At 42.3% G+C, this 24,813-nt stretch overlaps 1 protein-coding gene across 2 annotated transcripts in view; it reads left to right on the top strand.

The window, feature by feature from the left end:
* si:dkey-22o22.2 (neural-cadherin) overlaps positions 1–24,813 on the top strand; it is a 276,496-nt gene that overhangs the window by 113,075 nt on the left and 138,608 nt on the right. For both annotated transcript variants that reach the window (XM_048530230.2, XM_048530231.2), the window contains exons 2-4: positions 14,486–14,677; positions 16,608–16,833; positions 24,529–24,733. In XM_048530230.2, the coding sequence (XP_048386187.2) occupies positions 14,486–14,677; positions 16,608–16,833; positions 24,529–24,733 (623 nt within the window). The remainder of the gene's footprint in view (positions 1–14,485; positions 14,678–16,607; positions 16,834–24,528; positions 24,734–24,813) is intronic.

Consider the following 24,813-nt stretch of genomic DNA (forward strand, 5'->3'; position numbering starts at 1 on the left):
TCGTCTGAGGAATGGGAGGGGGAGTTAAAATGGTTCGCGACTGGGAGGTGCAGGTGCAGTTGTTTATTGCGAAACGAGCGGAGGTGTTCTGCAAAGCGGTCCCCAAGCCTCCCCTTGGTTTCCCCAATGTAGAGGAAGCCACAACAGGTACAGTGGATGCAGTATACCACATTGGCAGATGTGCAGGTGAACCCCTGCTTGATGTGGAAAGTCTTCTTGGGGCCTGGGATGGGGGTGAGGGGGGAGGTGTGGGGGCAAGTGTAGCACTTCCTGCGGTTGCAGGGGAAAGTGCCGGGTGTGATGCGGCTGGAGGGGAGTGTGGAGTGGACAAGGAAGTCATGGAGAGTCCTTCCAGAAAGCAGGCAAGGGTGGGGAGGGTAAAATGTCTTTGGTGGTGGGGTCGGATTGCAGATGGCGGAAGTGTCGGAGGATGATGCGTTGGATCCGGAGGTTGGTGGGGTGGTACGTGAGGATGAGGGGAATTCTTTTTTGGTTGTTATTGCAGGGATGGGGTGTGAGGGATGAGTTGCTGGAAATGTGGGAGACACGGACGAGGATGTTCTTGACCACTGCGGGCGGGAAGTTGCGGTCGTTGAAAAACAAGGACATTTGAGATTTACAGAAATAGAATGCCTCATCCTGGGAGCAAATGCAGTAGAGGTGAAGGAATTGGGAATAGGGAATGACATTTTTGCAGGAAGATGGGTGGCAGGAGGTGTATTCTAGGTAGCTGTGGGAGTCGGTGGGCTTGAAATGGATATCGGTTTCTAGGTGGTTGCCCGAGAGGAAACAGAGAGATCCAGGAAGGTGAGGGAGGTGTTAGAGATAGTCCAGGTGAACTTAAGGTTTGGGGGGAAGGTGTTGGTGAAGTGGATGAACTGTTCGAGCTCGTCATTGGAGCACGAGGCAGTGCCGATACAGTCATCAATGTAACGGACAAAGAGGAGGGGTTTGGGGCCAGTGTAGCTGCGAAAGAGGAACTGTTCCATGTAACCTACAAAAAGGCAGGCATAGCTTGGGCCTATGCGGGTGCCCATGGCCACCCCCTTCGTCTGTAGGAAGTGGAAAGAATTGAAAGAGAAGTTGTTGAGAGTGAGGATGAGTTCAGCGAGGCAGTTGAGGGTGTTGTTGGAGGGGAACTGGTCAGGCCTGCGGGACAGAAAGAAGCGGAGGGCCTTTAGGCCATCTGCATGGGGAATGCCGGTGTATAGGGACTGGTTGTCCATAGTAAAAATGAGATGTTGGGGACCGGGGAATTGGAAGTTCTGGAGGAGATGGAGAGTGTGGGTGGTGTTACGGACGTAGGTAGGGAGTTCCTGGACCAAGGGGGAGAAAATGGAGTCCAAATAGGTGAAGATGAGTTCGGTGGGGCAGGAGCAGGTGGAGACAATGGGTTGACCAGAGCAGTCAGGTTTGTGGATTATGGGAAGGAGATAGAAGCAGGCGGTGCGGGGTTAGGGAACAATGAGGTTGGGGGCTGTGGGTGGGAGGTCATCTGAGGTGATGAGGTTGTGTATGGTTTGGGAGCTGATGGTTTGGTGCTTGGGGGTGGGGTCATGATCCAGGGGACTGTAGGAGGAGGTGTCGGAGAGTTGGCATCTGAAAGAACAAGTTTCGCAGACAACAGAGAAACAACTATGCGCAAGTTCCCTGCCAATTCACACATCATCCAGATTTGCAACTATGTTGTCTTTTCTTTTACTGTTGCTTTGTTAAAATCATCCAATTCCCATCCTAACAATACTGCGAGCATACCTACACCAGATGGAAGAAGTTGGCTCACCACCAGCTTCTCAAGGGCAATTAGAAATGTGCAATACTTAACAGTTATACGGAAACTTAAAAAAAATACATTTTTTTCCTGATGTAAAGTTTCAAAAGCAGAGAGAGGTCATCTCCATGAAGTATATATAATCTTGAGAGATTTTGATTCGATGGTCATTCAGAGGCTGTTTTTCCTGCCTGGAGAATGAAAATTTTTTGCGTAGCCTGTGGAATAGTGTAAGGCTATTTTGGATTGAGATGAAGACCCATTTCTTCACTCAGTGAACCCTTATAATCCACTATCTCATTGGATTGTGGCTGCTCAGTTGTTGAGTGATCAAGCTCAGACTTGATTATAATGTTTGAACTCTAAAGGAATTAAGAAATATATCATGTGGGAATGTAGACTGAGGTCTCAGATCAGGCACAAGCTTATTAAATGGCTCAATCATATTTCATAGGCTTTTAATTTCTTTTTGTTTTATCAATATCATCCTCAATTTCTATGCCAATTGATCTATGACCATTGCCAGAGATCCTGGCTATGAATGCCAGCGAACATGGCAACAACCATGATACATTCATTCATCCTGCACCAGTCAGCTGTACTTCCCTTTCTGGCCTATGGAGAACTTGAGGCTAAATGCTGGGTAAAAATGAATAACTGCTCTACACCTGGATGATGGCTCCCTTTTGTACTGAACAACATGAGGACTGTGGGCTAACAATGAGAGTCATGCAGCAAACAGGAACATATTGCAGTGAATTATTGATGTGCTAGAAACAGTTCTGTGGACTGCACTGCTTGAGGGAAATCCCCCAGCACTCACTGGAACATATCTCATGCAGCTTCCATGTGCTGCCCTAAAGATGCAGTCCTTACCATTCTGAGGCCTCTATATTGACAAAAAGGAAGAGAAAGAAAAGAGGAATTCAAAATCCCTTTGCTCTGGACATCATGATGTTCACACGCATCTGAAATATTTACTCTTGTGTATCCTCTTAGTACCTTCAACTGTCATCGTACTTCGAAACAATTGCAGTATAGCTGGCAGGAGACTGCTGTCTTTCACTGGGTGAGTATGCGGGTGGTCTTCCAGGGCAATCTTGAGTAACTCTAGAACCTTCTGGAGCTAACTTTCGGCTACAATGTTTTATCAACTGGGTTACGGCATTCTGAGCTGGCTGGCTGAATGCTAACAATAGGTGGTGGCAGAGTAGCATTGATCATGAATGCTGCCATCTTGACAGATGGTAGGAGGGTCGCTCATATCTGAGTCACTGGTACCTCAGCAATCCTAGTAATTTGTTGGAAGTTATCAGAAGGAGTTGGAATTTTTCTGGTGCACAGCCATCTCCATGGTTTCTGGAAATTGCTCTCCATGGCCACCTTACTCCCATTCCCTACTCCTTATGCGGCTTAGACTAGCACCTTGTGGAAATAAGGCATTTCTCCTTTCCATATCCATCAACACGACCTCCAGTTCTGCATCAGCTAGCTTTCTTTCTGGCCTCTTGCTTTAATTTCTGTCATTTACTCTCCAGCTGACTGTTCCAAAAACAGTTACAGAGGCTTCTGTTGTATGAATGCAGCTCTCCTTTAGAGAGCAGGTTAGAGATTAGAGAGCAGATATTTAGCGGTTCAGTACCTGATGGTTTGGGGCACACAGATCCCTGGGATCCCATGGAGAGCATGCAGCCAGTCTTCATGTTGGGCAGCATGCTGAACACCATAAGATGAGTAGATAGGCTAAGGTTTGTGTACTGCCTACGGAGGACAGGGTGCATTGTCATTGAAACCATGACGTCCACACCCCATACCATTCTAATCATTTTTTTTATTCAGAAAACTTGGCAAGGTAACTATTCCAAGAACAGACCCTGGGATGGGTTTGTCAAGTTCAAAGATTTAAGTATGGATTTTAAAGGCAATTTTTTTTTCTTTTCCAATTTTTTTTGTGTGGCCAGAAGATGCTGATAGTTATTCAGGTATGGTTCCGCACAGACATGCAACATGCTGATATTCCATCCATTCATGTGACTATTCAACTGTGGAGGGCACCACTGCCTTGTCAATCCTGTTCTTAATTGATGACGACACACGTACCTTCTTGAGCAAGAAATTTGGCTGGTATGAAACCGATTTGGACCGTCCAGTTGCTTTGGCCAAGATTAGCTGACTCAGAGGTGTCACAGAGTTCCTTTGCTCTGCAGGCTTCTTTAACATATTATGAGTGGCATTGTACCTATTAAAGTTACCTTAGACTGAACTTAATCAGAATCACACCATGAGGAACCAATGTATGAACGCATGACCGATTTGGAAACAAATGCATTCAGTGGAGTGACTATGTATTTGTGTGATAACTGACAAAAAAAGCCATTAATCTGTGATGCTAATTTATCACCTGTTTTGAGTGTGGTTAATTTGCTCTTACAACAGTGCCTTTAGGATATGGATGAGGAAAGGCATCTGGTTATTCATTCACACAGACCCTTCAGAACACTGGTGTTTTTGTTGAAGTGTTAGCAAACCTGATGCTTGATAAAGAAACAAAGCACTAATTAGAACTGAACTCCTGATGAAAGTGTTGGGATTTGCTTGTCACTGATGTACAGGAGATTTTACTAGATGTTTGTTTAGCTCTGTAAATCGAAGACCCCACTACTCTACCCTCGGTCCGCACTCTCAACTAGTTGATATTGCTGATGAGGTTGACACAGTTTCCACTGCAAACACCGTGTCACTGCTTATCCTACAGGTTTACACAAACAAACAAAATAAAACAAGTCTGTGTATTGACGCTTAATTATAACGGCTGCTGTTAACAAACATTTCTCTCCTTTCTTTCATCCGCGGCCTCGAGGAAGAAAAGCAGGCTTGTTTACTCTTATCACTGTATATATGGCACACTTCCATTACTTTTACCACTGGGTAACTGATTTGTTCGCAAACAGGAGCAGTACTGTCAATTAAACAGCATCACACCCGCAGGAGAGCGATTCAGCTTCGCGAGTTCCGCGCTGCAGACGGGAACAATACAGGAGAGAGTATATGCTAATTAGAGCGTAATTCCCATCAAACAGATGGAACGCCGTGGTTACGGCAAACTACTAAAGGGCATTTTGTCCAGACAGCCGTCACCCACTGTGCCCTTCGCTTCGAATTTTAGCGCTATCAAGACTTCATTGATTTCTAAAGCCCGTGCTGCTGAAAGGAATGCAGCTCATTTTCCGAGCATTTTGGTTCATCAAGGAAACAATAATCCAAAACATGTTACATCATTAAATACCAAAGAGCCCACAATCCGGGATTTAACGTCTGCAGTTACCATGAAGAAAAGGTTTTTTCTTCAGATGGAACTGCTGCATCTACCAGCTGGCAATGCATCTGACATCTGATGAGTTGATGCGATGCTTCGAGTTGTTGGCGTTATTTTATTTATTGAAACTGTGGCACAAACTCGTTCCCAAAGGAGATCTGAAGTTTGCAGTTCAACAGATCGCAAGACTTCCATTTGTTACTCCATTACGATCTTCCTCTTGAGTGCTACTGTGGAATATGCATTGCCGATATTTGTCATGATTTGACATGTCCTTGCCTTGTGTTCATAAAGTCTATATATCCTCCCAGTATGCTCAGGTATTCTGACAGCTGAATTTAGAAATTGCTTTAGTTTTCTTCCCGTACATTTGTGTCCACAATACAAATTTTAAAAAACACATTAAACGTGGTACTTGAACACGAGTTTTTAACTTTTTTTAAGGTAATCTCTTTACAAAATAGTGTTTCCTGATATTGTTGAGGGAGTTGAGTGCCCCAAAGTGCAATGCCTTCCTTTTTCGGGCATTCAGTAGCTGCAAATCCCAATTACACAAGGCAAGTGGAGAATAAAGCATTGACGACCCTTCCACATGATGTCCTATAACAGTGATAGTAGGGGCACCCTGCATCTATGCATGACACTTCCACCTCCCAAGATTGTAACTAATTTTTGCCTCCCTAATGAAATTACCAATTTAGTATTGAATTTCAGAAGATTTTGTGTTGTGGCTATGTGCTTAGCAGGAACTGACTTGAGGCAAACATACCTATTTTCCCTTAGGTAACAGACACAGGGCTGTTAGCAAAACACTGAAACTGAAACAATGCATTAAAATAGAAACCAAGCTTTGGAATTAAACACATAAAGAGCTAACCTGGTGTACTCCAAGTCCCCACCCTGTAATACCACTCTGACCAGTAGTTAGTGATGAAACTCTTCAGGTTTCATTTTTCCTGCTTGCTCAATTTCATGAATAATATCCATTCATCCAGGTGTAAATCACGCAGGCAGTTTTGAAAGTGGGTTTACTGTATCTCAGTTATGAGATTTATTTTCAAAGAAGATTAGAAATGTGCCTCCATTTGGTCAAGAGCTTATTGACACATGAGCATTTCTGCCATGACATTGCTGAGTGAGTCTGGCTGTGCCACGGGATTCTTCACATCAACCTGACCGGCCAAATGGGGCCATACTAAATGTTTTCACAAAAGATTACAAATCTGACAGTGCAGCACTCCCTCACTAATGCACCAAAATGTCAGTTTAGATTATGTGCTGAAGTCCTGGAATGGGAATTGAACTTGTAATTGTCTGACTGAAGCAAGCATACTATCACCGCACTGAATTCACACTTTTACAGAGTCAGCTGGGACCATGAAGAAGAACGACACTGATCCCAAGTGAATAGAGATGAGAAAAGATTAGAGGCTGAGGCTTTACAGTCTGGAAAAAAGCAATTAAGAAAGACCTTCTTTGAAATATGTAAAATATTAAATAGCATAGATAAATTACACCCAGATTATTATTTTTAATTAAGTTGGGAAAGTAAAATAGGAAGGCATATTTGGAAATGAATAAAAACATTTAAAAATATCAGAATTTTTTTATTCATGAAGAGATAAATATTTGAAATAAATCTGCCAAGCTGGATCATGGAGATAGAGATACAGCCGTTAATTGCAGTTGGGTAGAAGAGGTAGCGTACTGGAAGGATACAGTCTGGTGGGGAAGATGTTCTTTCTCATCTGTGGTTTCTCATATTTTCTTATACGTACTGTTTCCAAGATGTTTATAAATCACTCTAAGGGATAGTGTTTGTCAATTAGCACCAGTAGTGAGTGGACAGTAAATCATTTAGTAAAGAAGTAAAATCCTGAGTGTTTGTAAATTGTTTTGAATATAGGGCTGAATTTTAGGAATTCTGGCTGGGTGACAGAGATGGATCAGTAAGCTTGTAGCCTTTTTACTCTGGCCCCTTCTAATGGTGAGTGACTCACCTCATTTGACTCCCCAAAGCCTGTCCACCTTTGACATGGCACAAGTCCGGAGTGTGATGGAATATACTGCACTCATCGAGATGAGTGCAGCTCCAACAGCACCAGCCAGCATAAAGCAACTACTTAATTAGTAGCCATTTCACCACCTTAAACATTCACTCCTTCCACCACCACCAACAGTGACAGCAAAGTTTGCTATGTACAAGATGTACTGCAGCAACTCACAAAGCCCCCCTTAACAGCACCTTCCAAACCCTTGAGCTCTCTCTCGTCTAGAATGGCAAGGGAAGCAGGCATATGAGAACACCATAGTTTCTATATTCCTTTTCTCCACTTTTGTGGGATCAAAATCCCAGAATTCCCTTCTCAGCAATATTTTGGATATCCCTACACCTGAGGCAATGTAATATTTCAGGAAGGAAGTTCACCTGCATGTTCTAGTAGGCTATCAGTGAAGAATAAACAATTCTGGTCTAGCCAGCTACTTGCTGTGAACAAATTTTTGAAAAAAGTTACCCTAAAAGCAGTGAAGAAATAAAGTATACTGGCATCTAGGCTCTATCCCTTCAACAGTCTGCTTCCACATGCAGCAATGTCCAGCTTCATCCACTCTTGTGCCACTATCTCATATCTGCCATTATCAAGCAAAGCATAGATACAGAGAAACAAGGAGCAAGAGTAGGCCGTTCAGCCTTTCGAGCAAGCTCCACCATTCAATATGATCATAACTGATGCATTATGTCAAAACCCTTTTTAATATATTCACTGACTTAACATCCAAAGCCATTTATGAGAGAATTTCAAAGGCTCCCTACACTTGAGTGAAGAAATATTTTTGTTGTATCAGTCCTAAATTGAGAACCTTGCCCTAAATCTATGTCCCCTGATTCTAGACTCTCCAACAAGATGAAATTCTTTGCATCTAATTAGAACTTTATACATTTCAGTCAGATCCCCTCTGTTTCTTCTAAGCACTAGTGACTACAAGCCACTTGAAACAAATTCTCCTCATAAGACAGACCACCCATCCCCAGTAATAGCCTGTGACCTTCATTGCAGTCTCTGTGGCAAATATTTCAGTTCTGACAAAGGGAAATTAAAGCTGCATGCCATTCTCCAGATGTACCTCCCAAGGCCCTTTATGTTTGAATTAAGACGTTTCTACTTCTGAATTCAAATCGTCTTGTGATGAAGACCAATATACCATTTGTCTTCCTAAATGCTTGCTGCACCTGCCTATCTACTTGCAGTGATTAGTGTTCAAGGACACCCAGATCCCTCTGTACACCCAAATTTCCCAATATATCACCATTTAAATAAAACCTTCCCTTTCTGCTTTTCACACCAAAGTGTATAACCTCACATTTAACCATGTTGTACTGCATCTACCAGGTGTTTGCTCATACATTCAGCTTGTCCAAACACATTGAAACCTCTTTGCATCCTCTTCACAACCCATAAATCCCCACCCCAGTTTTGTATCATCAGGAAACTTGGAAATCTTGCATTTGGTTCCCTCATCTAGGTCATTTATAAATATTGTTAATAGCTGGGGCTTAAGTACTGGTCCTTGTAGTATCCCACTAGTCACTCCCTGCCACTTGGAAGAAGACTCATTTATTCCCATTCCCTATTTCCTGTTTCCCCAACAATTCTCAATCCATGCCAATATATTACTTCAATCCCATGAGCTTTAACTTTGTTCCCATTACCTATTTATGTGGGACATTATCCATCCTTTCCACAAGCGTCTACTAAAAAATGAAATTTACATAGAACATAGAACATTACAGCACAGTACAGGCCCTTCGGCCCTCGATGTTGTGCCAACCTGTCATACCGATCTCAAGCCCATCTAACCTACACTATTCCATGTACGTCCATATGCTTGTCCAATGACGACTTAAATGTACCTAAAGTTGGCGAATCTACTACCGTTGCAGGAAATTTGCTAATAGCTTGTTCATTATTTTTGTTTGCAAAACATTGAGAAGGCTTCTGATTTCTAAAGTGAAATATTGCAGCTATAGGTGATCTGAAATGGAACCTGATGAGTTTCTCCAGAATTTTCTAATTTTGTTCCTGATTTCAGTGCTTTCCGTCATAACAAAAACTGGCAGAATGACAAATGAAATGTAGACACTTAGTGCAAGGGAAATTGAATGTTAACTTTACAAGATTTTACTGTGACTAAACAGGAGCAATTTGGGAATACCGTATGTAGTTTTGGTCTCCTTATTTGAAAATAATGTAATTGTGACTGAAGAAGTTTCCCAGATGATCACTCCTGGTACCTGTGGCACTTGTCACTTCCACCAATATGTGATACGCCATAAAAGTTGTTCAGGGTAGTTTGGTGCCACCAATTCTCCTTTGTCTTTGCTTTGCCTATCTAGTAGAGTTAACTACACTGTAGGGTATCTACACAATGGGCAGTATTATTTGATAATAAGTCGACTTGTCATATGATAGCAATAAGTACAACTACATTAGTCAGGCATAATTAATAGGACCTTTGGGAGTTGGTCCAGATACATCTGCTCCCTCTTAAGCTGGAGTGGAACTCCTTCTCTCATGCCACGGATTCTGAGTGTGGTACAGTAGAAGCCAATGTCATGTGTACATTAACCTCTTCAAAACCAGTATCTTATATAATAAATCCATGCCTGGGATGAAGCTTTAATGTTGTAAATAAAGTCTAAACAGATAAGGGCTATACTAGTTGAAGTTTAGAAGGATGAAAGGTGCTCTTATTAAAACATAGTCTAGAGGGGTCTTCATAGGGTGGATAGAGGGAAGATGTTTCACTTTGTTGGACACACTGGAAGTAGAGGAAGCAGTTTAGGAATAGAAGGTCTCTGTTAAGATGTAGAAAAATGTAAAATAATTTTCTCCCATCAGAGGGTCATTAGCATGTGGAATTCGCTTCTCCAGAAAGCATTGGAAACCCAATTTGTAGCTCTGATCTAGTCCGAGGTTACTGTTTAAAACACTGCAAAAGACATTATAAGATAACAAAATGTGAGGCTGGATGAACACAGCAGGCCAAGCAGCATCTCAGGAGCACAAAAGCTGACGTTTCAGGCCTAGACCCTTCATCAGAGAGGGGGATGGGGTGAGGGCTCTGGAATAAATAGGGAGAGAGGGGGAGGCGGACCGAAGATGGAGAGAAAAGAAGATAGGTGGAGAGAGTATAGGTGGGGAGGTAGGGAGGGGATAGGTCAGTCGAGGGAAGACGGACAGGTCAAGGAGGTGGGATGAGGTTAGTAGGTAGGAGATGGGGGTGCGGCTTGGGGTGGGAGGAAGGGATGGGTGAGAGGAAGAACAGGTTAGGGAGGCAGAGACAGGTTGGACTGGTTCTGGGATGCAGTGGGTGGAGGGGAAGAGCTGGGCTGGTTGTGTGGTGCAGTGGGGGGAGGGGATGAACTGGGCTGGTTTAGGGATGCGGTGGGGGAAGGGGAGATTTTGAAGCTGGTGAAGCCCACATTGATACCATTAGGCTGCAGGGCTCCCAAGCGGAATATGAGTTGCTGTTCCTGCAACCTTCGGGTGGCATAATTGTGGCACTGCAGGATGCCCATGATGGACATGTCATCTAAAGAATGGAAGGGGGAGTGGAAATGGTTTGCGACAGGGAGGTGCAGTTGTTTTTTGCGAACCGAGCGGAGGTGTTCTGCAAAGCGGTCCCCAAGCCTCCGCTTGGTTTCCCCAATGTAGAGGAAGCCACACTGGGTACAGTGGATGCAGTATACCACATTGGCAGATGTGCAGGTGAACCTCTGCTTAATGTGGAAAGTCATCTTGGGGCCTGGGATAGGGGTGAGGGAGGAGGTGTGGGGGCAAGCGTAGCATTTCCTGCGGTTGCAGGGGAAGGTGCCGGGTGTGGTGGGGTTGGAGGGCAGTGTGGAGCGAACAAGGGAGTCACGGAGAGAGTGGTCTCTCCGGAAAGCAGACAGGGGTGGGGATGGGAAAATGTCTTGGGTGGTGGGGTCGGATTGTAGATGGCGGAAGTGTCGGAGGATGATGCGTTGTATCCGGAGATTGGTGGGGTGGTGTGTGAGAACGAGGGGGATCCTCTTTGGACGGTTGTGGTAGGGGCCTCTTTGTAGGTTACGTGGAACAGTCCCTCTTCCGCACCTACACAGGCCCCAAACCCCACCTCTTCCTCCGGTACATTGATGACTATATTGGCGCCGCCTCGTGCTCCCCAGAGGAGCTCGAACAGTTCATCCACTTCACCAACAACTTCCACACCAACCTTCAGTTCACCTGGGCCATCTCCAGCACATCCCTCACCTTCCTGGACCTCTCAGTCTCCATCTCAGGCAACCAGCTTGTAACTGATGTCCATTTCAAGCCCACCGACTCCCACAGCTACCTAGAATACACCTCCTCCCACCCACCCTCCTGCAAAAATTCCATCCCCTATTCCCAATTCCTCTGCCTCCGCCACATCTGCTCCCACGATAAGACATTCCACTCCCGCACATCCCAGATGTCCAAGTTCTTCAAGGACTGCAACTTTCCCCCCACAGTGATCAAGAACGCCCTTGACCGCATCTCCCGTATTTCCCGCAACACATCCCTCACATCCCGCCCCCGCCACAGCCGCCCAAAGAGGATCCCCCTCGTTCTCACACACCACCCCACCAATCTCCGGATGCAACGCATCACCCTCCGACATTTCCGCCATCTGCAATCCGACCCCACCACCCAAGACATTTTCCCATCCCCACCCCTGTCTGCTTTCCGGAGAGACCACTCTCTCCGTGACTCCCTTGTTCGCTCCACACTGCCCTCCAACCCCACCACACCCGGCACCTTCCCCTGCAACCGCAGGAAATGCTACACTTGCCCCCACACCTCCTCCCTCACCCCTATCCCAGGCCCCAAGATGACTTTCCACATTAAGCAGAGGTTCACCTGCACATCTGCCAATGTGGTATACTGCATCCACTGTACCCGGTGTGGCTTCCTCTACATTGGGGAAACCAAGCGGAGGCTTGGGGACCGCTTTGCAGAACACCTCCGCTCGGTTCGCAACAAACAACTGCACCTCCCAGTCGCAAACCATTTCCACTCCCCCTCCCATTCTTTAGATGAAATATCCATCATGGGCCTCCTGCAGTGCCACAATGATGCCACCCGAAGGTTGCAGGATCAGCAACTCATATTCCGCTTGGGAACCCTGCAGCCTAATGGTATCAATGTGGACTTCACCAACTTCAAAATCTCCCCTTCCCCCACCGCACCCTAAACCAGCCGAGTTCGTCCCCTCCCCCCACTGCACCACACAACCAGCCCAGCTCTTCCCCTCCACCCACTGCATCCCAAAACCAGTCCAACCTGTCTCTGCCTCCCTAACCTGTTCTTCCTCTCACCCATCCCTTCCTCCCACCCCAAGCCGCACCCCCATCTCCTACCTACTAACCTCATCCCACCTCCTTGACCTGTCCGTCTTCCCTGGACTCACCTATCCCCTCCCTACCTCCCCACCATTACTCTCTCCACCTATCTTCTTTTCTCTCCATCTTCGGTCCGCCTCCCCCTCTCTCCCTATTTATTCCAGAGCCCTCACCCCATCCCCCTCTCTGATGAAGGGTCTAGGCCCGAAACGTCAGCTTTTGTGCTCCTGAGATGATGCTTGGCCTGCTGCGTTCATCCAGCCTCACATTTTGTTATCTTGGATTCTCTAACATCTGCAGTTCCCATTATCTCTGATACAAAAGACAGTAGAACACATGTTCTAGCCTGTTACTAGAGCAGTGCTACATTTTTAGGAAACCCTTCCTTTGAGATAGATGCTAAATCATGCTTACTCTACTTTTTGAGTGGAATACATTTTGCCATGACGTTATCTGAAGAGAAGGAGTTCTCCTGGGATATTGGCTACCTTTCTTTCCTCTAATGATACTTGAAGCACCATCTGGCCTTTCATTAAGTTCACTTTTTATAGGGAATGACAGCCATAACCAGTTGTCAAAAGTAATACATTATCTTTGAGTACTTTGAAAGGTTATATCATATATATCATATATGTATATATGTGCTCTTTGACTCTTATGATATACTCTGCATGAAATGCTCCATTCTTCAAGAGGTGTGCTGAAAAGGTACAAGCTTGATATACATTCTCCTAGAGTCTGAATTAAAATCTTGTTCTGTTATGTTGAAATTTTCCCCTTCCTCAACTGAAAGTTTCTTAGTTGAATTAACGTTAGCAGTTTCAGTCAATTATAAGTCCAACCTAAAAATTGTGAGTAATGCTCATTAATTTACTGTCTTATATAAAGAGGTCATGATGACCATAGTGAGAAATGTAATTGGACTAAGCCTTAGAAAAGTTGCTGTGGCGCATTGCTGCATCTAAAATATCCTGAGGTATATAATAATGAGTCTTGATGTTGACATTGAAGGAAGTAGGACACTAGGAGAGGCAATGGTGTCATGGTAATACCACTGGGCTAGTAATTGAGGATCACAGGCAAATGTTCTGGGGACATGGGTTCCAAACAAATCTTTGCAGATGGTGAATTTTGAATTTAAGAGAATCTAGAATTAAACACTAGCCTAGAGATGACTCTGTGACTGCTGTCAATTGTTATAAAAACCCATCTTATCACTAATGTCCTTCAGGGAAGGAAATCTGCCAGACTTACCTGGTCTGGCTTACATGTGACATCAGGTCCACAGCAACGTGGTAGATGCTTAACTGTTTTCTGGGGGATAGGGGAGGGGCAATAAATGCCAGCCTAGCTAGCAAAATCCACATCCCACAAATAAATAAATGAAAATAAAAGTGTCCGCTGTGGGCTAATTGCTAGATCTCTCTGAGTCAGAAGGATTTTGTTTCAAGCCTCATTCCAGGAGTTGATAACTAAAACCAGGCGACTCAACACTTTATGACTGAGGGAGTGCTGGATTTTCTGAGATGTTCCCTTTTGGATGAGGTGTTAACTGAGACCGTATCTGCCTATTAAGGTACTATTTTGAAAAATAGCTGTTAAGACATACCTAGTGTAATAATTATACCTCAAATCAGCATCACAAAAACATATCATTATCTTATTGTTCTGGGAACTTGCTGTGCATAAATTCGCTGCTGAGTTTTCGACATTACAACAGTGAGTACTCTTAGCAAGTGTTTCATAAGTTATTAAATTCTTTTAGACATCCTCAGGTCATGAAAAGTACAAGATAAATACAATTATTTCTTTTTCTACAGTATTGATAACATTTCTCATGCTGAGGATAATTTACAAAATCTTATTCCTACAACTGTAATGATGAACGGTGTTTGCCTATAGCTGGAAAGATGAATTGTGTTTTCAATACATCATCAAGTTCCATGTGGAGAAACATCTGAGAGACAATGTGATGATTATTGTCTTTTTGCAGGTGAAGACTGGTATATATCCCATTTGACAATCAACGTGTTGAGGGAATGTCTCCCAGAGTGGACTATGCAGCCATTCCCATATCTAACAGTGGTATCTTCAGATGCTCCTAAAGGTACACCTGTTTTCCAAATTTCTGCACGGGGTGATTCGGATCACTCCACTGCTGGAATGGAATATTTCTTAACAGAAGGTAAGAAAGCAAGCAAATAAAGCATACTTACATATGTCAGAAATAATGGGAGCTGCAGATGCTGGAGAATCCGAGATAACAAAGCGTAGAGCTGGATGAACACAGCAGGCCAAGCAGCATTTTAGGAGCACAAACGCTGACGTTTCAGGCCTAGATCCCTGGGGTCTAGGCTCGAAACATCAGCGTTTGTGCTCCTAAGATGCTGTTTGGCCTGCTGTGTTCATCCAGCTCTACACTTTGTTATCTTGCACTTACATTTATCAACTGTTTTAAAAGTGGGAATTTGTTGTAGGTTTTTTTGTGTTACTTTCTTTTTCTACAATCTGTTCCATCCCCTGAACCTGAACCAATGCTGCTGTTCATCGACCCATAATTCCAGAGGATAGAATTGAGTTAGCATTCCTTTGCTTTCTCCCCTTGTCCAACTCACTCCAACTCACTCTCCTTCTTTTACTGTTACCCTATCATCATCCAGCTTTTGTAAGATGAATCGTCAGCACAGCCCATCAGGATGTAAGATCCATTTGGTGCATTTGCTGCCACCGTCCTCTTTCCTGGTAGGGATCAAGAAACAGGATCTGCCTGGGCTAATATGGTGGACAAAAACCACCTTTTTTTAATGAGAAGCACAAATGTAGTGTTTTATCCCAGCTGATGGTAATACTGAACAAGACCAAGCCTAGAATGAAATCTTGCTTGATAGATCATATGTTTAATTTTTACAAAAATCAAAAGAACTGCAGACACTGTAAATCAGAAGCAAAAATAGAGTTTGCTGGAAAAGCTCAGCAGGTCTGGCAGCATCTGTGGCGAGAAATCAGAGTTAATGTTTTGGATCAAGTGACCCTTCTTCAGAACTTTTAATTTTTATTGTGGGTTATCATTGTGAATGATCATTAAAACATTCACATGAGGCTGTAGATGTTCTTTAATAACAGAACACAACCTTATTTCATAAAAGGACAAATCTGCATATTGGATATATATGAAACACAGCTTATGTAGATCTTACATAAACAGTAAACCAAATTTTCAACAGGGTTTTCCAACACTATCTTTTTACGGATGCTCAATCACTGAGAAACACTGCTTAAACTGAAGCTCTTCAATTTCTTATTTCATTGACTCTTCCTTGTTTCTTTTCCTTGGACTGCTGAGTTTGTTATCATGAATCTTTCAATTCTGATGACTTAAACCCATTTTCAGTTCAGATAGCTGGAACATCTCTAGACACTCTCACAACATGGATGCTTCATAGACGAAAACCTCTTCTGGCAGAGTGACTGGTTCACCTGGAATGCAATCATGAACCTCCTGATCTGAAATCGAAACAAAACCAAACCTAATCTGTTGACTTGGAAAAATATAAAAACAAAACTGCGACAGAAGCACTGAAATGTTTTGAGGATGAGAATTTTAAATTTTTTTAATGATGTAAACAGTTGTGGCTATTTTGGGCTGTTTTACAGGCTCAACCTATGTTCTCATCAGGCATCTTTGGAACGTGATATATGTGCTGAAGAAAGAGACTAACTGGCTAACACATGAGTGAATTATGAACAAATTCACAAATGAAAATATTTGTCAGTTTATGTCACAACTGAATCTACTTGCAGCATTAGTCTGAGATTTTAAAATAAAAGTAAAATAATATGCATGCTTGTTGATGCCATTCACTGTTGTAAAAATCAATTTGTTTGAAGAATGTTACTATGTCTTCAATGAGTGTTATTTGCTGTACTTAAGTTCCAAAACAGCCCTTTGGCAATGTTGTTAATTTATGCTGAAGTTGATCCTGTTCTTTTTAATCGAAATGCATGCAGTGATTCTTCCAAGTGAAAATCTTATCAGAATAATTGAATAGCTAAAGGCATGGGTTTATGCTGCTCTTCATCATGTGCTTGACATATCATGACTCTGATACCTGTAGGTGGAGAAGAGAGATTTGAAGTTGACAAGCATTCAGGCATCATCAGGACAACTGGTTTAACTCTGCTCAGACACAATGAATATGTTCTAACTGTGCTGGCTGTCAATAAGCAGGGTAACAAAGGACCTCCTGCAACTATTTTCGTTCTGGTTGGCTCCAGACCCCCACAGTTTACTAATGTGTCCTACAGCATCTTTGTTTCTGAGAATACACCAGCAGGACAACCGTAAGTACCAAATGCTGCAACCTATCAATATTAGACAATTAGCTTAAACACTGCTAGTTTAAATAGATGCCATCCCTCTAAATGTGCTAGATACCTTCAGTACATCTTTGTTACCATTTTGTATCTTCAGGAATCATAGTCCAGAAAATCTTGGCAATTAATCTTGGTAAAAGAATGAAACTCTGTTTCCAAATAAAAATGTTATTAATTCAATATTTTGGACAGCAGAATGTTACTTTATCAAGACTCTCCTCTCACAAATATCCCAAGATCCATAAATACTATTTCCACTAAGAGGTTTCTAATGTAACAAAGTTGTAAAGTTTATCAGAAGTAAACGTGTTGTTACCAATAATTTCCTGACCACATCATTCCCCACGGTTGCTTATGTGAAAAAAAAATGGAACATCCAAATAGTTTTAGTCATCTGCCCCTTTTCCAGGCCTAAGTGACTCCATATCAGAAATGTCAATGTGGCAAAGCAATGTCTCTGGATATTAGGCTTTGCAATACCTGTGCATGAAGGGGAGGTACTTTAACTTCAAAGATATAAATCAGGAAAAGGAAATGGTTTATTTAGCTCATTCTAAAATTTTGCACAGCATTCCAGAGTATCTTGATCCAATGAGATGTGTAAATTTTTATCAAAATTTTTCATTTGACATGTTTCATTATCTGAAATAAACTGCAGATCTTTTCTGTTATTGGTCTAGTGTCTTTCTGCAAACAGAACTAATGAAGGTAATACTTTTGTGAATCAAAAAAAATTATAACGCTTACAACATGAAACAAGAACATAAACACCTGAAGAAGGAATGTCACTCCAAAAGCTTGTGCCTTCAAATAAATCTGTTGGACTATAACCTGATATCCTGTGATTCTTGACCATAAACATTGGAATGACAGCAAAATCAGAAATCAGCATTGGAGGAAGCAGAGAGAGACAAGATCATGTGTTGGCTGCATATTCCTCATTGAAACATTTGTTTTGTGATTCTACCCACCACCTGCCCAAAAAAGATCCCCTAGTTTTTCCACAATTGATGAATTTATTGTACATTGACTCAGCAGGCAACATTGACGTCTTCCAGCACCTCACTCAGATGTTCAAATCAGGGTGGCATTTGTCATTTTGGGTCTCCATTGAAAGGTATTATTTACATTCCCTATATTTACTGGTAATGACATTAACCAATATGACAGAAAATAAAGCAGCATATTATTAAGGTTACGGTGAAGGATTGCAGAGCTCTGAGTTGCAGAGGGATCTGCTTATATGAGTGCATGAATCACAAAAGGTCAGTGTGAAGTACAGTGTATAATTAGGAAAGCTAGCCAGACATTATCATGTATCAAGAGAGAAATTGAATACATAAGTATGGAGTTTATATTTCAGTTGTAATGGGAATGGGTGAGACCACATTTGGAAAACTTTGCACTTATCACAGGTATTAGAAGTAGTTCATAAAAAGTTTACCTGACTAATACCTGAAATGAGCAGGCTGCATTATGAGGTAACGTTGGACATGCTAGGTTTGTAACTGCTGTAACTTACAACAATAAGAAGTGATTTGATTGAAACAAAATCCTGAGGGTTCTTAATAGGGTGGATGTGGAAGAGACCTTTCCACTTATGGGGGCATCAAGAACTAGGACTCACTGTTTAAAAATAAGGGTTGCCCCTCTAAGGTATGGATTAGTTTTTTTTCTCTCAGTCGTTAGTGAATCTTTGGAGCTCTTATCCTGAAAAAGTGGTGGAAGTCCTCAAATACTTTTAGTGGTGAGGTAGACAGATTCTTCGATGTTTATAGCACAGAAGCCGGCTATTCAGCCCATTGTGTCCGTGTTGGTTAAAGATCTGATTACACTAATCCTATCTTCCAGCTTTTTGCCCATTGCTTTGGCGGGGTTATGGCAATGCAAGTGAATATCTAAATACTGCTTAAATGTTATGAGAGATTCTGACTCAACCATCCTTTCAGCCAGCGAGTTGCAGACTCACCCGCCCTCATGATAAAGAAAAACTCCTGAATTCTCATCCTCTTACCTTAAATCTACACTCCCTAATTATTGACCCTCTACAAATAGAAAGAGTGCCTTCTTATCCACTCTATAACTTCATAATCTTATACACCTCTACCAGGTCCCTTCTCAACTTTTACTGCTTCAAGAAAAATAACACCAGCCTGTCCAAACTTTCTTATAGCTCAGACCCTCTAGCCAAGCCAACATTCTGGTAAATTTGTTTTGCATACTTTAGTGAAAACGCATCCTCTATATTAAATGGTGTTCGAACTTTCTGCAGTCCTCCATTTGTGATTTAACCAATGTTTTACATAGTTCCAGCATTAGTACCTTTCTCTTGTATTTTATGCTTCGGCTAATAAAGGCTTGTATGCTTTGGTGGTCATCTTCCAAAATGCTATAGACTCTGGAGCAATTCCTACAGATTGCAATGTGGAAAATGTAACCTCACTCTTTAAACAGGGAGGGAGAGGCAAAGAGAATTACAGACCAGTTAGTCTAATGTCAGTAGTGGGGAAAATGTGACAGCCTATTATAACAGACATAGTGAAGTATTAATGGGATTGGGCAAAGCCAGCATGGGGTTTATGAAAGGCTTAACAAATCTACTGAAGTTTTTTGAGGACGTAGTGGTACAATAGATAAGGAAGAAACAATGGATGTGGTATATTTTAATTTTCAGAAGGTTTTTGATAATATCTCTCTTAAGATGTTAGTCAGCAAAACTAAAGCTCATAAAATATTTTGGCACAGATCAAGAATTGGTTGACAAACAGGAAACAGAGAGTGAAGATAAATGTGTCTTTTTTCGAATGGAGTGACTAGTGGTGTTAAGCAAGAATTGGTCTTGGAGCCCAGCTAATCCCAATATTCATAAATGACCAAGATGAAGGACCCAAATGCAATATTTCCAAGTTTACAGATAACAAAATACTGTGTGAGATTGTGTGTTGTGAAGAAGTGGTAAAGAGACTTCTCTTTAGGTTGAGGAAGTGAGCAAACACATTATCATATAATTCCTGCAGTGTGGCAACAGGCCTTTTGGCCCAACAAGTCCACGTTACCCCTCAGAGCATTCCACCCAGACCCATCCCTCATAACCCACCTAATCTACACATCCCTGGGAGCCATGGGCAATTTAGCATGGCCAATCCACCCAGCCTGCACATCTTTTGGACTGTGGGAGGACCCCAGAGCACCCGGAGGAAACCCATGCAGACACAAGGAGAATGTGCAAACTCCACACAGTGGAATTGAACCTGAGTCCCTGGTGCTGTGAGGCGGCTCAACTAACCACTGAGCCATTGTGCCCCCCCCCCGGTAGATGCTGTACAACATGACTGAAAGTGGAGTTATATAGTTTGGTGTGAAAGACAGAAATGAGGAGTCTTATTTAAATGATTGTAGATTGGGAAATGAGGATGTACAAGGTTATCAGAGAACAAACGAATAAAGAAAATTACAACACAGGGACAGGCCCTTTGGCCCTTCACGCCTGGGCCAATCCGAATCGTCTGTCTAAACCTGTTGCCAATTTTCCAAGGATTTGTATCCCTTTGCTCCCTCCCCATTCATGTATATGTCTAGATACAAGTTAAATGACACTATTGTGCCCACCATGTACCACCTTCACTGGCAACACACATTCCAGGCACCCACCACCCTCTGCATAAAGAACTTTCCACTTATCTCCCTTAAACTTTTCCCCTCTCACCTTGAAATCATGACACCTAGTAATTGAGTCCCCCACTCTGGGAAAAAGCTTCTTACTATCCACCCTGTCTATACCTCTCATGATTTTCTAGACCTCAGTCAGGTCCCCCCTCAACCTCCGTCTTTCTAATGTAAATAATCTTAATCTGCTCAACCTCTCAATCATAGCTAGTGCTGTCCATTCAAGGCAACATCCTGGTGAACCTCCTCTGCACCCTCTTCAAAGCATCCACATCCTTTTAGTAATGTGGTGACCAGAATTGTACGCAGTATTCCAAATATGGTCGAACCAAAGTCCTATACATCTGTAACATGACCTGTCAACTCTTGTACTCAATGCCCCGTCGAATGAATGAAAGCATGCTGTATGCCTTCTTGACCACTCTCTCAACCTGCGTTGCCACCTTCAGGGTACAATGGACCTGAACACCCAGATCTCTCTGTGCATCAGTTTTCCCCAGAGCTTTTCCATTTACTTGTACAACAGTCAATGACAGTGGGCAGGCAGCTGCAGCAAATAATTGGAAAGGCAAATGGTACTTGAGTTCAGACGGATTTAATCAAAATCTTTGCTCATATTCATGTCAACCTAATTAAATGTATTACCTTGATCAACACTGCTGGGTCCCTCCTGAAAAGAAAGATCAAATTTGTCAAACACAAACTTCCTTTTTTGAGAAAGAGGTTCAAACATTATCAAACATAGGTAAGTATACAGATTTGAGATAACATGGTGTGAAGCTGGATGAACACAGCAGGCCAAGCAGCATCAGAGGAGCAGGAAACGTTGACATTTCTGAAGAAGGGTCCCGACCCGAAATGTCAAGTTTTTTTGATTAGGTTAGATTAGATTCCCTACAGTGTGGAGACAGACCCGTTGGCCTAACAAGTCCACACCGCCCCTTGGAGCATTCCACCCAGACCCATCCCCCTATAACCCACACACCCCTGAACACTACGGGCAAGTTAGCATGGCCGATCCACCTAGCCTGCACATCTTTGGACTGCTCGTCTGATGCTGCTTGGCCCGCTGTGTTTATCCAGCTTCACACCGTGTTATATCAGATTCTCCAGCATAGGCAGTTCCTACTATCTCTATGCAGATTTGAGGTTGCAATCAAATCAACAATGATTTTATTGACTGGCACAGCAGGCTCCATGGGCTGAATGGCTTACTCCTCCCGATTTTACTGGTAAATTTGTCTATATTGTTCCCATCTTACACAAACAATTATCATGATGTTTAACGATAGTTATCTCACCATGTCCAGTTTTGGTAATCATAGAATCAAGGTTAATAATAAATTCATACTAACTCTTCAAAGAGGAAAGTCAAACAAATAATGGGATTTTGAAGAAAACATTCACAGGTGACTGTAACTAGTAGAAGGTAAATAGAAGGGAACCTTTATAAATTGTAATGTTCAATTTTTCAAGCGTTCAGAAAACTAAATAAAAAACAAAATAAAAACACTGCGGATGCTGGAAATCAGAAACAAAAACAGAAATTGCTGGAAAAGCTGCGCAGATCTGGCAGCATCTGTGGAGAGAAGTCATGGTTAATGTTTCATGTCCGGCGAAGGGTTTGAAGAAGTTCTAAAGAATGGTCACTGGACCTGAAACATTAACTCTGATTTCCCTTGACAGATGCTGCCAGACCTACCTGCTGAGTTTTTCCAGCAATTTCCGTTTTGGTTTGGAAAGCTAAAGTTCTCTTAAATTGGTTCCCACAGCGCAACACCTCCCTTCATTAATTAACGTTAATGGTAATACCCTAGAAATCACACACCATTTTTCGTATCATGGATGACTCCTCTCAATGAAGACAGGTACAAATAACAAAATTCATTGTCTCTAATATACCAGCTCAGCATTTGACCAACTGAGAGACAAGAGTGTTTGAGGACCGGTATTTCTAACCAGAAAATAAGATTTTGGTGTACTGTGTGCCAGTGATCCCTGCTCTTCAGTTATGCTTCGAAGTCCTGGACAATGCACAGTAGGCCTTCCCACTGGACAAGTATCATCCACATCAGAAGATCCTCTGAATTTGGTGATGACAAAGGCTATTCAATAGCAAACCCAAAGCAACTGCCCAGGATAGAGTTGCTTAGCCTTCAAGTTAGTTCCAATGGGTAGGACATGTTGCTTATGTGCCCAACACCAGGATTTGTGAAGCAACTGCTCTACTTGGAACTCAGTCACACAGGAGACTCCCAGGAGGACAGAAGAGATGCTGTAGGGATATCCTCAAAAACATCCCTGAAGAGATCAATCATCCCTATTAATTTACGGGAGACTCTGGCTTATGACTGACCAGAATGAAGTAAGCTATTCAAACATTAGAGATCATGTTAAGAAACTTTGCCAGCCTCATGCAAGTGTGAAGTCAAGTTGTTGGAGAGTGCACAAACTTCCAAACAGTTAATCTGTTCAACCCTTCAAGGCCCACAAGCCTGATGGGTAAACGTTTTCAGATCGCATATTGAACTTGGCAACCAACAGAGAGCTTATCAAGCAGGGGTGTATTCAAGTCATTCTCAATGCCAAAAGCCTGCAAAAGAAACAGAAACATTGCCACCTATTAGCCCAAGGCTGAATATGATCTCGGTCTTTCTGCATACCAGTGCAGATTGCTGCACTAGTGAGGCTTTGTGAATGGTAATGAATACTATATAATTACTAACAGACATCCCCAATTCTGACCTTATGACCTTAAATCAGTTGAAGATAGTTATGCCTAGGACAGTGCAATAAACAATTCTTGTAGCAATGTCCTGTGCCTGAGACAATTAACCATTAATACCTACAACCATCTTAATTTATACTAGTTATGTCTCAAACCAGTGGAGAAGTTGTATAACCTCATCATCTAGGCATTGAAGGTTAAGAAGAATAAAATCTTCTGGTATTTCTGATGATGACTGCAAAGACTCTGTCAAAAAGCTTTTGGACTTTAGAAGATCAATTTAACGTTTGAATCAGTTTCAGGATGTGTTCATGTCATACTGTCAATAAGCAGTGAAATAATTGACCAAACTGAAGATAAGTGTCATTGTAATTGATTGTCACTGTTATTCTTAATGCACTCAGCGTTAATTAGTGAATGTTATCCAATTATCACATCACAATCAATGCTAGATATTGTGTTGTACATTCTGTGTTGTGCACTGGTACATTCCTAAGGCATGTCTCTACCAATCAAAGTCTATTTGCCAATGACTCAACCCTCTCCTCTCACATTGTATAAATGTCATTTTCTCTTTACTTTTGTACTTGCAAATTGTCTTGAGGAATGTAAGATGCGAGGGATGTTTTAACAAAGTGCATTTTTTTCTCAGCCGTACTCCAGCTCTTTATTAGCAAGTGACTGTTTATATCAACACTGAGGTTTTATGGTATCGTCACTAGACTATTAATTCAGAAACCCACATAATGGTTCTGGGGACCCGGTTTCAAATCATCCAATGACAGATGATGGAATTGAAATTAATTTTAAAAAACTGGAATTATGAATCTAATGATGACTGTGAAACCATTGTTCATTGTTGGAAAGACCCAGGAGGCTAATGACTTTTATGAAAAAGAAACTGCTATCCTTTCCTGGTCTGGCATACATGTGACCCACAAGAAGGTGATTGACTCCTAAGTACCTTCTGGGCAATTAGGGATGAGCAATAACTGCTGGCCTGGCCTGCAACATCCACATCCTATCACATCAAAAAAATTGAAATATATGGTAGCATTTTTCTGATTAATGGAAATGTGAAAACCTATACCATTGATCTATAATTATAACTTAGTACAGTAAAATGAGGAAATAAAATGTGGATCTTCTAATCTGTAGGAAGTTGACATCTAGATTTTACATGTATTAAATGCAGATTTAGGGTTTTACTTAGCTTGCTAGACACACATAAGATATTTTCTATAATTGTTTGTATCTACTTTTGACAGATTGATAATTGTAGAAGCCATTTCATTCCAGAGGAAGCCTCTGTCATATTCATTGCTGATCAATCCCAGCAGTCTGTTCCGTATCAATCAAGACAATGGGGAACTGAGTCTGATACACAGCATTGATTTTGAAAGTGAACACCACCTCTACCATCTCCTGGTGCGGGTACTGGAAACTGGCACAGGGCTCAGCAGTGTCACCGAGGTATGATTTAGAAAGCAAGAGTAAGTAGAACAGTTTACGATCTAATTTACTTAAGCAAGTCTTCTGCTTTCTCAAGTACA

Source organism: Stegostoma tigrinum, chromosome 5, assembly GCF_030684315.1.
Source record: "Stegostoma tigrinum isolate sSteTig4 chromosome 5, sSteTig4.hap1, whole genome shotgun sequence".
NCBI classification, from domain to species: Eukaryota; Metazoa; Chordata; class Chondrichthyes; order Orectolobiformes; family Stegostomatidae; genus Stegostoma; species Stegostoma tigrinum.